This window comes from Bison bison, unplaced genomic scaffold (genome assembly GCF_000754665.1).
Source record: "Bison bison bison isolate TAMUID 2011002044 unplaced genomic scaffold, Bison_UMD1.0 scf7180017864531, whole genome shotgun sequence".
In the NCBI taxonomy this organism is placed as follows: domain Eukaryota; kingdom Metazoa; phylum Chordata; class Mammalia; order Artiodactyla; family Bovidae; genus Bison; species Bison bison.
In genome coordinates, this window is record NW_011495081.1 from 255,474 (window position 1) to 273,396 (window position 17,923).

The 17,923-nt window shown below is 47.1% G+C and overlaps 1 protein-coding gene across 1 annotated transcript in view; it reads left to right on the forward strand.

The window, feature by feature from the left end:
• MYO7A (myosin VIIA) overlaps nt 1–17,923 on the forward strand; it is a 107,839-nt gene that overhangs the window by 63,930 nt on the left and 25,986 nt on the right. The window contains exons 28-33 of the mRNA XM_010831775.1: nt 241–368; nt 2,996–3,122; nt 4,319–4,438; nt 4,984–5,157; nt 6,308–6,535; nt 16,261–16,431. Coding sequence (XP_010830077.1) covers nt 241–368; nt 2,996–3,122; nt 4,319–4,438; nt 4,984–5,157; nt 6,308–6,535; nt 16,261–16,431 — 948 coding nt within the window. The remainder of the gene's footprint in view (nt 1–240; nt 369–2,995; nt 3,123–4,318; nt 4,439–4,983; nt 5,158–6,307; nt 6,536–16,260; nt 16,432–17,923) is intronic.

The following is a 17,923-nucleotide window of genomic DNA, read 5'->3' on the forward strand; positions in this document are numbered from 1 at the left end:
AGTGCTGTCAGGGAGACTGCAGAGGAACCTTGTCCTCAGAAGGGAGTGGCACCAGGCCAGCGCCCCCTGGCTGTGTGGGCCATTCATTGACCCACTGTCTGTCCTGCATAGGGCGGGGCTGTGATGGTGCTGGGGAGCCAGCGTTCTGGCCACTCCCAGGGTTCTGTTTTCCCGGGGACTGGGCAGACTCAGGCAAGCGGGAGAGCCCTGCTTGAGCCTCTGCCCTCTGCTGTGTCCCAGGTGACCAAGAGGCTGCATGATGGGGAGTCCACGGTGCAGGGCAACAGCATGCTGGAGGACCGGCCCACCTCCAACCTGGAGAAGCTGCACTTCATCATTGGCAACGGCATCCTGCGGCCAGCACTCCGGTCAGCGCCTGAGGGCTGGGGCTCAGGGAGGGGGCAGCTGGCAGGGGGAGCCATCCTGCTCTTCCAGCCCCATAAGGCTTTGGGTGGCAGAATCGTGGCTCCATCACTTTCAGTTCAGTTCAGTCTCTCAGTTGTGTCTGACTCTTTGCGACCTCATGAACCACAGCATGCCAGGCCTCCCTGTCCATCACCAACTCCTGGAGTCCACCCAAACCCATGTCCATTGTGTCGGTGATGCCATCCAACCATCTCATCCTCTGTCGTCCCCTTCTTCTCCTGCCCTCAATCTTTCCCAGCATCAGGGTTTTTTCAAATGAGTCAGCTCTCTGCATCAGGTGACCAAAGTATTGGAGTTTCAGCTTCAACATCAGTCCCTCCAATGAACAGCCAGGACTAATCTCCTTTAGGATGGACTGGTTGGATCTCCTTGCAGTCCAATTTAGTAACTGATTAAGCCAAGCAGGCCTGGGTTTAGCTCTGCTGGTAGCTGGTTGTGTGGTCTTGGTAGAGTGATTTTATCTTTGCAAGGTTCAGTTTCCTCCTCTGTTAAGACGGAATAATAATAGTACCTACCTTGTAGGCTTGGGGCAGATAAAACTATGGAAAGTGTGACCTAGGACCTCCATAGTGGCCACTCACTAGACGGTAGCTGTTGGCTATTAGCATTATCTGATGTATAACCCATCCCTGCAGGCACCTTCGGTGCACCCCGCCCAGGCCTGTGCTCAGGGTTACTGTGGTCAGAAGGCATCCAGCACATGCCTCAGGCCCAGGAGAGGCCTTTGCTTGGTGCTGGGATGGTCCGTGACTTTTCAGGAGCAATTAAGGAATCAACTCAGCTGCATCAGTGGCGGGAAAACACGGTTTCTCTGAGAACTCCATCTGTACAAGATGTCTGGTTAGGAGAGCAGACCATGAACTCATGTGTGTTGGCTGGGAGAACAGCAGGATGGGGTGGGTGGGGAGGTCAAGTATCATTTTACCAATAGGAGGCAGGAGGTCCAGAGAAGGGAAGAGGTTTGCCCAGGGGTCACTGGCCTCTCTTTCATTGCTCCTTGAGCCCAGTTACTACCTTGCTCACCAGAGATGTAGCACTTGGGGCTGTCAGCCCCTGGGAAGAAAAGGTAATTGCCCAAGGTATGTTTAAGGGTCAAGAATTTACCTCATAATTAATCTCATCATCAGACCTTAAGTGGTGCTTCTAAATAATACAGTTCCAGGAGCCCTGGACTGAGTCAGAAGCCTGGGTGCTGATTCCCTGAGGGTCCAGGACTAATCCCTCCCTTCTCTCGACCTCTATATCCCTGCTTAGAAAGTGAACAGGGTCAGGGCTTCCAGCTACTGGTCTGTGACAAGATGGGGGAAATAAGGATGTTTCTAATTTGATTTATTTAAAACATGGTTCTTTGTTCTGAGATTTTGCCCTTCCTACTTTTTGGATATTAAAATTACCTTTGTTTTATAAAATGATTGTGATATAGATAGTGGGCAGGGGCTGTGTGTTTGGTGTGTTTTAAATGTCCTTATTTGTCATTATAAGTTGATGACAATTAAGTTATAAGCTATTCAACTTAGTAAGTTAGCAACTTCCAGAATGTATTTTAAAGTTGTATTGGTCTGTGAGCTCTCAAAATTGGGGAGCCACTGAATTAGAAACCTGCCTTTCTAAGAGAGAAGAACAGCAGTGAGTGCCCCCTGGTGGTTACTGCACCATGGTAGGTCCAGCCTTTGTCCCTGAATGGACAGGTAGCATCTTAAGGCTGCAGCTAGGCTGGCATCTTTGGGGGTTTACTGTGCTGGGCATCGTGCCAGGGCCTGTATAAGCCTTGGCTCATTTTTCTTCACAACAATCTTATAAGCAGGATGCTATCACTTCCCTTTAAAATGAAAACAACACAAAATAAAAGTAATACGTGCATGCTCACTCGCTCAGTCTTGTCTGACTCTTTGTGACCCCCATGGACTGCCAGTCCGCCAGGCTCCTCTGCCCATGGAATTTTCCAGGCAAGAGTACTGGAGTGGGTTGCCATTTCCTCCTTCAGGGGATCTTCCTGACCCAGGGATCAAAAGTAATACATGGCCACTTAAATATTCAAACATACGGAAACATATCAAGAGAGCATCAAAGTCCCTACTCATTTCCTCCCCCAGAGAAACTCCCCAGATGTTTTTCCCATTTCCTGCTCTGCCGGTTTCCATTAGTGGAAGTTGTACCTGCTGCTGGCACTGTGGGTCAGGCTTGGAGGTGAACTCACCTGCCCAGGCCACGCAGCTTGGTGAGGGGTGAGGGGGGGATGGAGCCTGTGCTTCCCATTAGAGTGGTCACTACTGACCATGGCCCCGTGCCCAGAGCAGGGTGTGCGCCACCCTGTGGATTGGGGGCCCTGGACTCTGGATTGGAGTCAGGTATGAACGTGCTTCACGTCTGATGAGCCTGTCTCCTCCAAAGCCAGACCCTCCTCAGAGCCCTGGGCTCAGCCTTCCCCACCTGGTCCCACTCTGACCACTCTCCTCCTGGGTCATCCCTGGCAAGTGGGGGAGTAGGCATCTCACCTGCTGCTGGGATGGAGGGTGGGCTTTCCCTCTGAGACAGTCTGTCTCCCTTCCTTGTACCCCATTCTGCTTAGGGATGAGATCTACTGCCAGATCAGCAAGCAGCTCACTCACAACCCCTCCAAGAGCAGCTATGCCCGGGGCTGGATCCTCGTGTCTCTCTGCGTGGGCTGCTTTGCCCCCTCTGAGAAGTTTGTTAAGGTAGGGGAGGCTTTTGGCCTCCAGGGACAGGAACGGGAATTGGGCTCGGTCTCTGGTGTCAAGGAGCAGAGCACGGAGAAGCATCTCAGAGGGCAGAGGGGCTTGGCAGTGAGGTCCTGCCCAGGTCATCTCCTCCCAGACCTCCCGGCCTCTGCGGGGCCCATCTTCCTGGCCCTCCTCCTAGGCACCCACCACTTCACTTCTGTCTCCCCTGGCCCCATTTGATTTATGCAGACGCTGAGTTTGACAGCAGTATCTCCTGGACTTTCCACATGCTGGTCTGAAGAACTTTAGTTCATCTCAGGCTCTTTTGTGACCCTGGGTGCCAGGCTCTGGGTGCTGGGGACACAGAGGCAGAGCAGCTGTCAGCTGGATCAGCCCAGCTGGTCAGCAGTATGAGGAGTGGAGGGGTCAGGGAGGTGGACCCTGGAGGAAGAGGAGCAGTTAAGCTGGGTGCAGGGCAGGGGTGGTGTGTGGGGTGAGGCTGGAGGCATGGCTGAGACTAGAAAGGCCTGGATCATGGCGGCCTTTTTGCCAGCGTGAGGCATGTGGGCTTGATCTAGAGGGCAGTGGGAAGCCCTGGGAAGCTGAGGAGGGGCGTGGGTGGAGGTGTCCCCAGGAGCAGATTGTGGGTGGAGGAACCAGAGGCAGGAGACCTGGGAAAGTTGCTCTGATGGTCCAGGTGTTGCTGACCTGGGTCCATGAACGTTTTAATCAATAGAAGTTGATAAGAGGCCAGACATGAAATTCAGGCAAGGCTTTACTGAGGCTGGTGCTGTGGTACAAGGGAGCAAGAACAAGAAACGGGTGCCCCTGCTTGCTCCCTGGCTCCTTAAATGAGGTGAGGGTGGGGACGGATTGATGGGTCAGGTCAGAGGTTGTCTGCCCACCCCCTTGGTGGTGGTGGTATGTGCAGGGCTCATGGAAAAGTCCCTGCCTCTGCTCCCAGCAGCTCAGAAATGGCAGTTGGTTTGTGGCCTTTTTGTACCTTATTGTTCATAATTGTTCCCACTGCACCTGTGCAGTTATTTTCAGTTCCTTTTGGTTTCTTTGTATTTTATTGCTCAAGGAAATATCTGTCTAGGTGCAAGCACTCTGGCAAAGGGTCCCAGGTCCCAGCCTATCAGCCTGTCTCACAGGTGGGGAGGCCGAGGGAGGCTGGAGTGGGGTCCCCTGAGTTGGTCCTCTGTCCGTAGTACCTGCGGAACTTCATCCATGGGGGACCCCCTGGCTACGCCCCGTACTGTGAGGAGCGACTCAGGAGGACCTTTGTCAATGGGACACGGACACAGCCGCCCAGCTGGCTGGAGCTGCAGGTGCGACCCCCGGGCGTGTGTGCTTGTGTGTGTGTGCGCTTGTGTCACGGTACACTCCAGTGCCCTAGAAATATTCCCTGCTTTGGGATTCTGTGGTCTTTCGAGCATGCACCCTCAAGTTCTGGAGTCTCAAGCCCCTGGAACAGGAAAGCCCCCAGTGGGCAATGACTCCATCTGCTGGCTTTATAGTCAACGTGACTTGGCGGGGTGTTCCTCTGTGTCTCAATGGCTTCATCTGCAGCATGGCAATGCAGATGTCACTTCACAGGGTCTTGTGATGGTTACATGACAGGAAGACAGGTGTCCTTGGCACCTGGCAAAGCCTGACTACCCAGCCAGCCCTAGTGCCCCAGCTCAGGGACCTTGCAGGTCCTCTCAGGTGGGGAGCACAGCAGGGCTCCCTGGGCACCTGTGACCAGGGACAGGCAATGTGCTGTGGGACATTTAGGTCTGAGGGCTCCATCTCCAGAAGGAGCTGGGAGCCCAGAGAGCGTGAGATGTTCTGAAGTGAAAGGATTCCAGGAAGCCTCTTGGGTCACTTTCAGGCCACCAAGTCCAAGAAGCCCATCATGTTGCCTGTGACGTTCATGGACGGGACCACCAAGACGCTGCTGACGGACTCGGCGACCACGGCCAAGGAGCTCTGCAATGCGCTGGCCGACAAGATCTCGCTCAAGGACCGCTTCGGGTTCTCCCTCTACATTGCCTTGTTTGATAAGGTGAGGCCAGCCCGGAAGCCCCTCCTCCCGGCACCGCCAGGGCCGCCCACCAGCTCCCACCCCAGTGCGGCCACCTACTGGCTCGGGCGCCCTTGCACGGTTACTGACCTTCCAAGGCCTCAGTTACCTCCTCCGTAAACCAGTGGGAACCCTGGCCCTGCCCCAGCTCCTTAGGATCATGGAGGGATCCTAAGCACCTAAAGAGAAACCCAACCATACAATGGAGATTGGAGCCCAGGGCTCGCTGCACGCATATGTGCCCAGGTGGATCTAACCCTCTGCTGATGACAGAGAAATAACATGGTGGAGAGAGAGCCACTGGCTCTGAGATCCAGTTTTCCTGTTTGCAAATGGACTTATGATTCCTTATCAGGAATGGTAGTTTCTTTGCACTTGTTTCGGACTGCCTAGACCTAGAGTGTGTGCCTCCCGGGGCACATGTGGGCCTGGAGCCTTCGCTGCTGAGCTGGGCCTTGTTATTGTTGGTTTGTCGCTAAGTCGTGACTGACTCTGTGTGACCCCGTGGACTGTGACCCACCAGGCTCCTCTGTCCATGGGATTTGCCAAGGCAAGAATATTAGAGTGGGTTGCCTGGGGAACCCACTTCTTTTCTGGGGAATCTGCCATTTCCTTCTCCAGGGGATCTTCCTGACCCAGGGATCGAACCTGCATCTCTTGTGTCTCCTGCACTGGCAGATGGATTCTTTACCACTGAGCTACCAGAGCAGTTGAGCTGGGTCTGGATGTGGGTAACTTTTGCCTGCACACCCAGGATCACCACAGGCCACAGAGATGCCCCCCACCCCCCATCCTAGCAGGTCCAATGATAGCAGCATGTTTTCTGATGCCATTTCTCTCAACAACAGACACCTTCTGCATCTTCAGTGACCATGTGCCCGTTAGAGTTTCACAAAAAACTTCCATTAGGAAATAGGAATCCCTTGGTTGCTGTGCCAGCTCAGCGCCCACGGTGGGATCCAGGGGTTCCCCTCGGCTGGTCTGCCTCCTGGGTGACCTGGGCAGACCCCTCCTTGCCCTGAGCCTTGGTTTTCCATCTGAACCAGAACAGTTGGCGCAGTTGATGGCTCCTTGCAGTCCTCCCCCGCCTGCTCACCCTTCAGCTGGGTGACCTCTAACCCTGTGCCCGCAGGTGTCCTCCCTGGGCAGTGGCAGCGACCACGTCATGGACGCTATCTCCCAATGTGAACAGTACGCCAAGGAGCAGGGTGCCCAGGAGCGCAATGCCCCGTGGAGGCTCTTCTTCCGCAAGGAAGTCTTCACGCCCTGGCACAACCCCTCAGAAGACAATGTGGCCACTAACCTCATCTACCAGCAGGTGGTGCGAGGGGTCAAGTTTGGGGAGTACAGGTGTGAGAAGGTGAGTGAGCTGATCTTCTGGCTGAGCTTGCTTGGTTCTTAGTTGCCTGTTTGCTGAATTTGGCTGAGTGTTGCTATCCCTGACTCATCATCAGTGAATGGGAAGGTTAGCCACATGGAGGTGGGGTGTCATCTAGGCTCCTCTTAGATTTAACACCAACCCCGTAGGCTGGGAAAGATTGAAGGCAGGAGGAGAAGGGGGCGACAGAGGATGAGATGGTTGGACGGCATCACTGATTCAATGGACATGAGTTTGAGCAAGCTCTGGGAGATAGTGATGGACAGGGAAGCCTGGCAGACTACAGTCCACAGGGTCAGACGTGACTGAAGTGACTGAGCGTGGCACAACGGAGCGAGGGCTTTGAAGAATAGCCTGAATTCTGCCTGTGGGAGGTGTTCCTGCCCTGCTGCAGTGACTGCATGGTGCAGAGTACGTGCTTCACAACTTGCTGTATTGTTCTTTTTTTTAAAAATCTCTATCAAATCATTTTATTTACTTATTTATTTATATTGGAGTATATTTGATTTACAATGTTGTGTTAGATTCAGGTTTACAGCAAAGTGATTTAGTTATATGTGAACATATATTCATTCTTCTTTGGATTCTTTTCCCATATAGCTTATTACAGAGTATTGATAGAATTCCCTGTGCTACATAGTAGATCCTTATTGATTATCTATTTTATTAATACATGTAGTAGTGTATATATGTTAACCCCAACCTCCAAATTTATCCCATACTCTTTTCCTCTTTGGTAACCCGAAATTTGTTTTTGAAGTCGGTGTGTCTTTTTCTGTTTTGTAAATAAGTTCATTTGTATAATTTTTCTTAGATTCCACATATAAGAGATATCATATGATATTTGTCTTTCATTGACTTATTTTACTTAGTATGATAATCTCTTGGTTCATCCATGTTGCTGCAAATGATGTTATTTCATTCTTTTTAATGGTTGAGTAATATTCTATTGTGGGGCTTTCCAGATGGCTCAGTGGTAAAGAATCCACCTGACAAGCAGGAGACATGTGTTCAATCCCTGGTTTGGGAAGATCCCCTGAAGAAACAAATGGCAATCCACTCCAGTATTCTTGCTTGGGAAATCCCATGGACAGAGGATCCTGGTGGGCTACAGTCCATGGGGTTGCAAAAGAGTCGGACACAACTTAGCAACTAAACAGCAACAATATTCTTTTGTGTATACATATGCATGTCATATTCTTGGGCTTCTCTGGTGGCTCAGATGGTAAAGAATCTGCCTGCAGTGTGGGAGACCTGAGTTCGATCCCTGGGTTGGGAAGATCCCCTGGAAAAGGGAATGGCTACCCACTCCAGTATTCTTGCCTGAAGAATTCCATGGACAGAGGAGCCTGGCGGGCTACAGTCCATGGGGTTGTAGAGAGTGAGACATGACTGAGCGACTAACACTTTCACTTTCACGACATATTTTTTATCCATTTCTCTGTTGGTGGACATTTAGGTTGCTTCCATGTCTTGGCTATTATAAACAGCACTGCAGTGAACACTGGGGCACATATGTCTTTTCAAAGTATGGTTTTCTCTGGATATATGCCCAGGAGTGAGATTGCTAGATCACATGGTAGTTCTATTTTTAGTTTTTAAAAGACCTGTCATACTGTTTCCCTAGTGTGCTTGCTTAGTTGTTCAATAGCTATGCCAAATTTATATTCCCATCAGCAGTGTAGGAGGGTTCCCTTTTCTCCATATCCTCACCAGCATTTATTATTTGTAGACTTTTTGAATATGACCTTTCCTTTCTGATTGGGTGTGAGGTTATACTTCATTATAGTTTTGATTTGCATTTCTCTGATATAATTACTGATATTTACCATCTTTCATGTGCTTTTTGACCATCTGTATGTCTTTGGAGAAATGTCTATTTAGATCGTCTGCCCATTTTTTGATTAGGTTGTTTGTTTGCTACTGAGTTTCGTGAGTTGTTTGTACATATTGGAGATTAATTCCTTGTTGGTTGCATTGTTTGCAAATATTTTCTCCCGTTCTCTGTTATCTGTTTGTTTTGTTGGTGATTTCCTTTGCTGTGCAAAAGCATTTGAATTTCCTACATGTTTATTTTTGTTTTTATTTTCACTACTCTAGGAGATGGATTGGAAAAGATATTGCTGCAATTTATGTCACAGAATGTTCTGCCTATCTTTTCCTCCAAGAGTTTTATAGTATCCAGTCTTACATTTAGGTCTTTAATCCATTTTGAGCTTACATTTGTGTATGGTCTTAGAGAATGCTCTAATTTCATTCTTTTACATGGAGCTGTCCAGCTTTCCCAACACCATTTATTGAAGAGACTGTCTTGTCTCCATTGTATAGTTTTGCCTCCTTTGTCACACATTAGTTGACCATAGGTGCCTGGGCTTATTTCTGGACTTTCTATTATGTTCCATTGATTTATATTTCTACTTGTGTGCCAGTACCATACTGTTTGACTGTAGCTTTGTAGTAAATAGTCTGAAGTCAGAGAGCCTGATTCTTCCAGTTCCATTTTCTTTTTTCTCAAGATTGCTTTGGTTATTCGGGTTCTTTTGTGTCTCTCTACAGATTTTAAAGGTTTTTATTTTAGTTCTGTGAAAAATGCCATTGGTAATTTGAGAGGGATTGCACTGAATCCATAGATTGCTTTGGACAGTACAGACATTTTGACAATATTGACTCTTCTAATGTAAGAACATGGTATATCTTTCCATCTGTTTATGTCACCTTCAGTTTCTTTCATCAACATCTTACAGTTTTCAGAGTACAGGGTTTTTGCCTTCTTACATAGGTCTATTCCTAGGTATTTTATTGTTTTTGATGTGATGGTAAATGGGATTGTTTCCTTAATTTCTCTTTCTGATTTTTGTTGTTAGTGTATAGAAATGCAAGATATTTCTGCATATTAATTTTGTAGTCTGAAAATTTACCAAGTTCATTCATGAGCTCTAGTAGTTTTCTGGTAGCATCTTTAGGATTTTCCATGTACAGTAAGTCCCCTACATTTGAACGAGTTCTTTTCTGAGAGTGCATCCATGAGTCTAATTGTTTTATGTCTGACAGTTATCCTAGGTATCCAACTAACATAATCAGCTATATAGTACTATACTATAATAGTCTTATAGTACTTTGCACACAAATAATCCATAAAAGACAGCAAAATAAAACATTTCTAATCTTGCATGTAGTACCTTCAAAGTACAGTACAACCCCTGGCATAGAGAGGCTGGAATTGAGTAAACAGGCAAGAAGGTTATTGACTGGAGGAGGGAGAGGAGGCAGGAGATGGTAGAGCTGAAGGATCACCAGCACTAGGAGATGGAGGGCAAGCTGCAGTCTCACTTACGTCTGACACTGACGGCACAGGTTCTGGCTCCTTGCTGGATTCAGTTCTATCTACCCTCTTGAAAAAATGATCCAGCGATGTCTGGGTAGAAGCTGTTTTTTTCTCATCATCATGACACAGTGGCCCTGGATGGCATTCTAAACAGCAGCTGCAAGCTTTGTGCACTGTTCTGTGCTTAGGTTCTGTGCCTCAAAACTGGTAGTGCCTCCTCAAATCCAGAAGATCTTGCCATTCCCTGTGTCGTGAATCTGTTTGGTTACTTCTTCCTCTCGTCTCTCTTTGTCCTGTGTCTGGGCCTCCAGTTCCATCAGGTCTTCATTAGTAAACTCCTTGTGTTGCATAGCAAGGAGTTCAAAGAAGTCATCCTCTTGCAGATCTAGCTTGAAATAAAGACAATGTACTAGTGTACTCTATACTGGAGAAGGCGATGGCACCCCACTCCAGTACTCCTGCCTGGAAAATCCCATGGACGGAGGAGCCTGGTAGGCTGCAGTCCATGGGGTTGCTGAGGGTTGGACACGACTGAGCGACTTCACTTTCACTTTTCACTTTCATGCATTGGAGAAGGAAATGGCAACCCACTCCAGTGTTCTTGCCTGGAGAATCCCAGGGATGGGGGAGCCTGGTGGGCTGCTGTCTATGGGGTCGAGCAGAGTTGGACATGACTGAAGCGACTTAGCAGCAACAGCAGTACTCTATACAGTACTGTGCAGTAAAGTACACAAAAGCACAGCCGGCTACTTGGAGAGGGTGCACACATGTGACAATGTATGCCAGATACATGAACTGACTTATGTGCCTGGACATGCAACATGTTTACACCTTTGAAAGTTCACAACCTGAAGGTTCGTATGTAGGGGACTTACTGTATAGTATCATACCATATGAAAACAGCGACTATTTTATTTCTTTTTCAATTTGGATTTCTTTTATTCCTTTTATTTCCTTTTATTTCTTCTCTGATTGACATGGCTACAACTTCCGAAACTACATTGAATAAAAGGGGCAAGAGTGGACATCCTTCTCTTGTTTTTGGTCTTAAAGGAAATACCTTCAGTTTTTCACCATGGTGAAGGATGTTAGATGTGGTTTTGTCATATATGGCCTTTGTTATGTTGAGTTAGTTTCTCTCCATGCCCACTTTTTGGAGAATTTTTATCACATATGGTTGTTGAATTCTGTCAAAAGCTTTTCCTGCTTGTATGAGGTTGATCGTATTGTTTTTATTCTTCAGTTTTCTGCATGTATTAGGTTGATCATATTGATTTGCCAATATTGAAGAGTTTTTGCATCCCTGGGATAAATCTCACTTGATCATGGTGTATGATCCTTTGACTTTGGATTTGGTTTGCTTGTATTTTGTTGAGGGTTTTTCTGTCTGTGTTCATCAGTGATTTTCTTTTTTTTTTTTGGTGATATCTTTGTCTGGTTTTGGTATCAGGGTGATGGTGGCCTAATAGAATGAATTTAGGAGTGTTGTTTCTTCTGCAATTTTTTGAAACAGTTTCAGAAATATAGGTGTTAATCCTTCTCTAAATATTTGATAGAATTAGTCTGTGAAGGCATCTGGTCCTGGATGTTTTGTTTGTTTGAAGTTTTTAAATCACAGTTTCAATGTCAGTACTTGTGATTGGTCTGTTTGTATTTTCTATTTCTTCTAGGTTCAGTTCTGGAAGATTGTACATCTCTAAGAATTTGTCCATTTCCTCTAGATTGTCCATTTTATTGTTATATAGTTGCTTGTAGTAGTATCAGAATCCTTTGTATTTCTGTGGTATTGTAATTTCTCCTTTTTCATTTCCAATTTTATTGATTTGCCCCCTCTCCCTTTTTTTCTTGATGAGTCTGGCTAAAGGTTTATCAGTCTTGTCTTTTTGAAGAAGCAGCTTTTAGTTTCATTGATCTTTGGGATTATTTTCTTTGTCTCTATTTCATCTATTTCTACTCTAATCTTTATGATTTTCTTCCTTCTACTAACTTTGGGCTCTGTTTGTTCTTCTTTCTCTAGTTGCTTTGGTGTAATGTTAGATTGTTTATTTGAGATTTTTCTTCTTGTGTGATATAAGATTGTATTGTATGAACTTCCCTCTTAGAACAGCTTTGCTGCATTTCACAGGTTTTGGATTATCATGTTTTTGTTTTCATTTGTCTCTAGGAATTTTCTGATTTCCCCTTTGATTTCTCCATTGATTATTTAGTAGCATGTTGTTTATCCTCCATGTGTTTGTGTTTTCTGTACAATTTTTTTTCTTGTTGCTGATTTCTAATTTCATAGCTTTATGGTCAGAAAAGATGCTTGATGTGATTTCACTTTTTATTTATTAAGGCTAGCTTTATGGCCCAGCCTGTGATCTACTCTGGAGAATGTTCTGTGTACACTTGAAAAGAATGTGCATTTGCTGCTTTTGGGTGAAATGCTTTATAAATATCAGTTAAGTCCACCTGGTCTAATGTGTCGTTTAAGATCTGTGTTTGTTTATTGATTTCCTGTCTGGATGATCTGTCCATTGATGTAAACAGGGTGTTAAAGTCCTCCACTATTATTGTGTTACTGTCAATACATTCTTTTATGGCTGTTAGCATTTGCCTTATATATTGAGGTGCCCCTATGTTGGGTCCATTATATATTTATAGTAGTTTCTTCTTGGATTGATTCCTTGGTCATTATATAGTGTCCTCCTTTGTCTTTATAACAGTCTTTATTTTAAAGCCTATTTTGTCTAATAGGAGTGTTACTACTCCAGCTTTCTTTTGATGTCTATTTACATGGAATGTGTTTTTTCATCCCCTCACTTTCAGTCTGTGTATGTCCCTACATCTGAAGTGGGTTTCTTGTAGACAGAATATACATGGGTCTTGGTTTTGTATCCATTCAGCTAGTGTATGTCTTTTGGTTACAGCATTTAATTCATTTTCCTTTAAGGTAATTACCAATATGTATGCTCTTATTGGGGCTTCCCAGGTGGCGATAGTGGTAAGGAACCTGTCTGACAATGCAGGAGATGTAAGAGACACTGGTTCAGTCTCTGGGTTGGGAAGATCCCCTGGAGGAGAGCATGGCAACCCATTTCAGTATTCTTGCCTGAAGAATCCCATGGGCAGAGGAGCTTGGCAGGCTACAGCCCATAGTGTCGCAAAGAGTTAGACACAACTGAAGTGACTTAGCACTCACTTACGCATGTTCTTACTGCCATTTTGTTAATTGTTTTGGGATTGTTTTTGTAGTTCTTGCTTCTTCTCTTCCTTTTTTGTTCTCTCCTCTTGTGATTTGATGACTATATTTAGTGTTGTGTTTGGATTCCTTTTTCTTTTTTGTGTGTGTATCTATTGTAGATTTTTGGCTTGTGGTTACCATGAAGTTTCAATATAGCAGTCTACATGTATCCAAGACTATTTTAAGTTGCTGGTCGCTTAATTTCAAATACATTTCTAATATTCTGCATTTGTACCCTCTTCTCACAATTGCTGAGTTTGATATCATCTTTGTGTGTAAATGATTTCCTGCCTTTACTGCATGTTTGCTTTTACCAGTGAGCTTTCCCATTCGTTATTTTCTTGTTTCTAGTTGTAGACTTTTCTGTCTAGAGAAGTTTCTTTAGCATTTGTTTCAAAGTTAGTCTGGTGGTGCTGAATTCTCCTAGCTTCTACTTGTCTGTAAAGCTTTTGATTTCTCCATTGAATCTGAATGAGAGCCTTGTTGGGTATTCTTGTTTGTAGGTTTTTCCATTTCATCACTTTAAATATATTGTGTCACTCCCTTCTGGCCTGCAGAGTTTCTGCTGAAAAATCATCTGATAACATTACAGATATTCCTATGCTGCTTTTCCCTTGTTGCTTTTAATATTTTCTTTTTGTCTTCAATTTTTGTCAGTATATTAATATGTATCAGCATGTTCTTCCTTGAAGTTATCCTGTATGGGACTTTTTGCTTCCTGGACTTGGGTGGCTGTTTCCTTTCCTGTATTTGGGAAGTTTCCACCTGTTATCTCTTCAAATATGTTCTCAGCCCTTTCTCTCCCTCTTCTTCTTCTGTGACCTGTATAATGTGAATGTTAGTGTGTTTAATGTTTTCTTAGAGGTCTCTTAAACTATCCTCATTTCATTTTTTTTTTCTGTATTCTTTTTGTTCTATGGCAGTGATTTTCACCTTTATGTCTCCTGGCTCACTTATCCTTTCTTCTGCCTCATTCTATTTTTCCTCCTAGTGTATTTTTCATTTCGGTTATTGTTCATCTCTAATTTTCTTTAAATTTTCTAGCTCTTTGTTAAACATTTATTTTATCTTCTCAGTCTATGCCTTCATTCTTTTTCTGAGATCTTTGATCATCTTTATCATCATTACTCTGAATTCTTTTTCAGGTAGGTTGTCTGTCTTCCCTTCACTTAGTTGTTCTTCTGCGTTTTATCTTGTTCCTTTATCTGGAACATATTCTTCTGCTGTCTCAATTTGTCTTTCTATGTTTGCAGTCCCACAGGCTGCAGGATTATAGTTCCTCTTGCTTTTGGTGTCTGCCCTATGGTGGACAGGGTAGTCTTAGAGGCTTATGCAGGCTTCCTGGTGTGACGGACTGGTGCCTGCTCACTGGTGGCTAGAGCTGGATCTTGTCCCTCTAGTGGGCAAGGCTGTGTCAAGGGTGTATTTAAGAGATGGCTGTGGGCTCAGGAAGACTTAAGCTGCTGTCTGCTGATGGGATGGGGCTGTGTTCCTGTCCTTTTGGTTGTTCGGCCTGGTGCATCACAGCATTGGTGCCTTTGGCTGTTGAGTGGGGCCACATCTTGATGTCAAAATTGTGGCCTCCAGGACAACTCTATGCCAAAGAATACTCTGGGTATTCCCTCCCCCACAAGTGTACTTGTCCTCACAGTGAGCCATAGTTGTCCCCCCTACCTCTCCAGGAGACCCTCCAAGACCTGCAGGCTCCTATGGAGCTGCTGCTTTGCCCTGGGTCCAAGTGCATGTGAAACCTTGTTTGCACCCTCTGAGACTGGAGTCTCTGTTTCTCCCAGTCCTGTAAAATTCCTGCAGTTAAGCCCAGGTGGCCTTCAAAGCCAAATGCTCTGGGGGCTTTTCCTCCCTTCGTCAGACCCCCACACTGGGGAGCCTGATATGAGACTCAGAACTCTCACTCCTGTGGAAAAGCTTCTGCAATGTAATTATTTTCCAGTTTGTGGTTGCCCACCCAGAATATATGGGATTTGATTTTATGGGGAATGCACCCTTCCTACTGTCTCATTGTGGCTTCTTCTTTGTCTTTGGAAGTAGAGTATCTTTTCTGGTAGGTTCCAGTCCTTTTTTGTTGATGATTTTCCAGCGTTAGTTGTGGTTTTGGTGTTTTCATGAGAGAAGGTGAGCTCAGGTCCTTTCAGTCTACCATCTTATTCTGTGCATCTTGCTGTATTGTTCTGAATTACTCTAGAAACTTCTCTAAAGGAGTAAGAGATCCACTCATTTAGAGCAGAGTTTGCAAACATGTATCCTTTTATCTCTGAGGACAGGACTGATGTGGGTGCTTTGTTTTTGATGGTTTTCTGACATTTATGGTTCTGCTGGTGATTAGATGGAGGAATGAGGATGGAAATGAAGGGATGTGTTGGCAGCAGAGGCAGCAATGGTGGAGGTAGTGATGGTGCAGGTGATGGTAAGGGTAGCGATGATGATGGTGGTGAGGGTGGTGGTGGGGTAATAATGGTTTTGGTGTTGGTGAACTGATATTCAAGTAGAATATATTGTATAGCCATATCAGTGGCTAAAACTTTGAAATACTTTAAGCTGGTTGGAAAACTACTGTCTTCAAGGTGCCCAAGAGTCTTTCTCTATCACTCCTGCTTTCAGAGCCCAAGGGAGCCCCGGGCAGGCATCTCTGGGGCTGCCATGCACCGGGCTTAGGCAGAAAAGGGGCAAATGCTTAGTGCCCATCTGGCACTCCGCAGCCTCTGCAGTATAGCCCAGTGGTTGCTCAGTACCTTGACTATCCCCAGGTAGTGTCGCGGTGGTGATGGAGGTAGTCATGGTGATACATCCACCCACCTCTGACAGTCTCATACCCAGGCCTCCTATTCTCAAGGGAAGGCCCTTCTCACCAGGCTGAGAATGTAGTGGCTGACCCAGTACTGATGGGCTGGCTGGTCCCTCTGGGTCAGCTCATGTGCCCTTGGGCATAGTCCAGCTCTGTGCTGGTGCTGAGGTGGGGGCCCAGGAGTAGGCACGTGGGACCCTGCCCTTGGGCTGCTCATGGTTCCACCAAGCAGATGGGAGCTCCTGGTGAGTTAGGCAGAGCACAGAGTCCCCAAGGCTGGGTCTGAAAGTACAGGAGGCTTGGTGGCCTGGAACAGCTTCCCAGAGCTTGTTTTGATGAGCTCTCCCCCTACCTAGGAGGATGACCTGGCTGAACTGGCCTCCCAGCAGTACTTCGTGGACTATGGCTCTGAAATGATCCTGGAGCGCCTGCTGAACCTCGTTCCCACCTACATCCCTGACCGCGAGATCACGCCACTGAGGACACTGGAGAAGTGGGCCCAGCTGGCCATTGCGGCCCACAAGAAGGTCAGAGGGCTGGGGTTTCGAAGGGAGGGCTTTATGGTAACCTGGATGAGGGGTAGGGACCTGAGAACTCAAAGGGGTCACGGCTCTTACCTGACATCTGTCTATCCATGGGATGGGGGGACAGGATGGCACCTTGACTTCCTCGCTGCCAGCAGCCTTTCTCCACTGTGGACATCGGTTCACTGGAGTTTTGTGCCCTCTGGGCTGGACGCCAGGGACACAGATGGATTAAATCCAGTCCTGTGCTCTTACTAGCCCTGCGGGTCAGGAGGGTGGTTGCACATTAAAGAAGCTTCTAGGAGGTGCACCTCCTTTCTCCCTGGAAGAGCTCTGGCTCAACTTCCTGCCTGGGGAATTCGAGGTACAGGCCTCCCTCTGCCTCTTACTTGAGGCCCCAGGTCCATAACCAGCCCTGAGTAGCTCTGTTCTAAACTAACAGACCCACCCCAAGTAGGGCAGGGGAGGCCTTGTAGGGTGGGAGGACCCTGGCTGCTGGAGGGGTCCATAGGCCACCCCCCCCCACCATCTCCAGGCCCTGGTTGTATAAGAGCAGAATCATCTTTGCACCCAAGGTGTCAAGGGCTCCAAGATCAGTGTGTCTCATCCCCTTCCCCATGAGGCCTCTTTCCTAACCCGGGAGCCCCGCGTGTCTCCCCCTGAGCTCTGCCTTCCCTGGTGAGCTGCCCACAAGTCTCCACCTGTACCCGAATGCTCCTGGCACCCTCTCTGCTTCTAGGCCTGGCTCACCCCCGAGGACCTCCCTGTCCTCAGTGCCCCCAGAAGAGATGCATGTTCTCCTTCCCACCCTCTCCCGCAACCTCCTTTCCCTCACCTCTCATTCCGGGTCAGCTGCTGAAGCCCATCCATTCTGTCTCCCAGCAGCTCCAGCCTCCGTCCCCACCTCGGCTCTTCTGCCTTCCCCGGGTTCTCGGTGGCCACCACCAAGGTGCATGTGACACGTGGCCTGTTCTGGGTTGGGTGCTGCTGTTCATGAATTCCTTTCATTTTGGGTGCTTGCCGTGTGTTGGGCACCGCAGCAGACCCTGGAGACTCAGCTGTGGGCAAAACAGGTGTGCTCTCTGCCCTCCCGGAGCCCATGACCGAGCTCACTGGGTCTCTGCTGGACTGTAATGCCTGGCCTGTGCAGCCCGGAGCTCTGGGCCAGACCCCTCGTATGGTGGATAGAGAATTAGTGTGATTATTAGGGTCAGAGGGGTACCCATGTTTTATTTTGAGATAATTTCAAGCTATGAGAAAGTTGTGGGTTAAAAAAACTGGACCTGCTGTGTACAGTACACACCTCACCCAGATTCACCACTTGTTAACGTTGTCCCACTGCTGCTGTGACTTTCTCAGCACACATACCCGTTATTTTTTCTGAGCTATTGGAGATTAGACTTGCGACACCGAGCCCCTTATTCCTGAATACTCACAACTCCTGGGTTTTCTTTTCTTTTTTCCTTATTTGGTCGCATCCGGTCCTAGTTGCAGC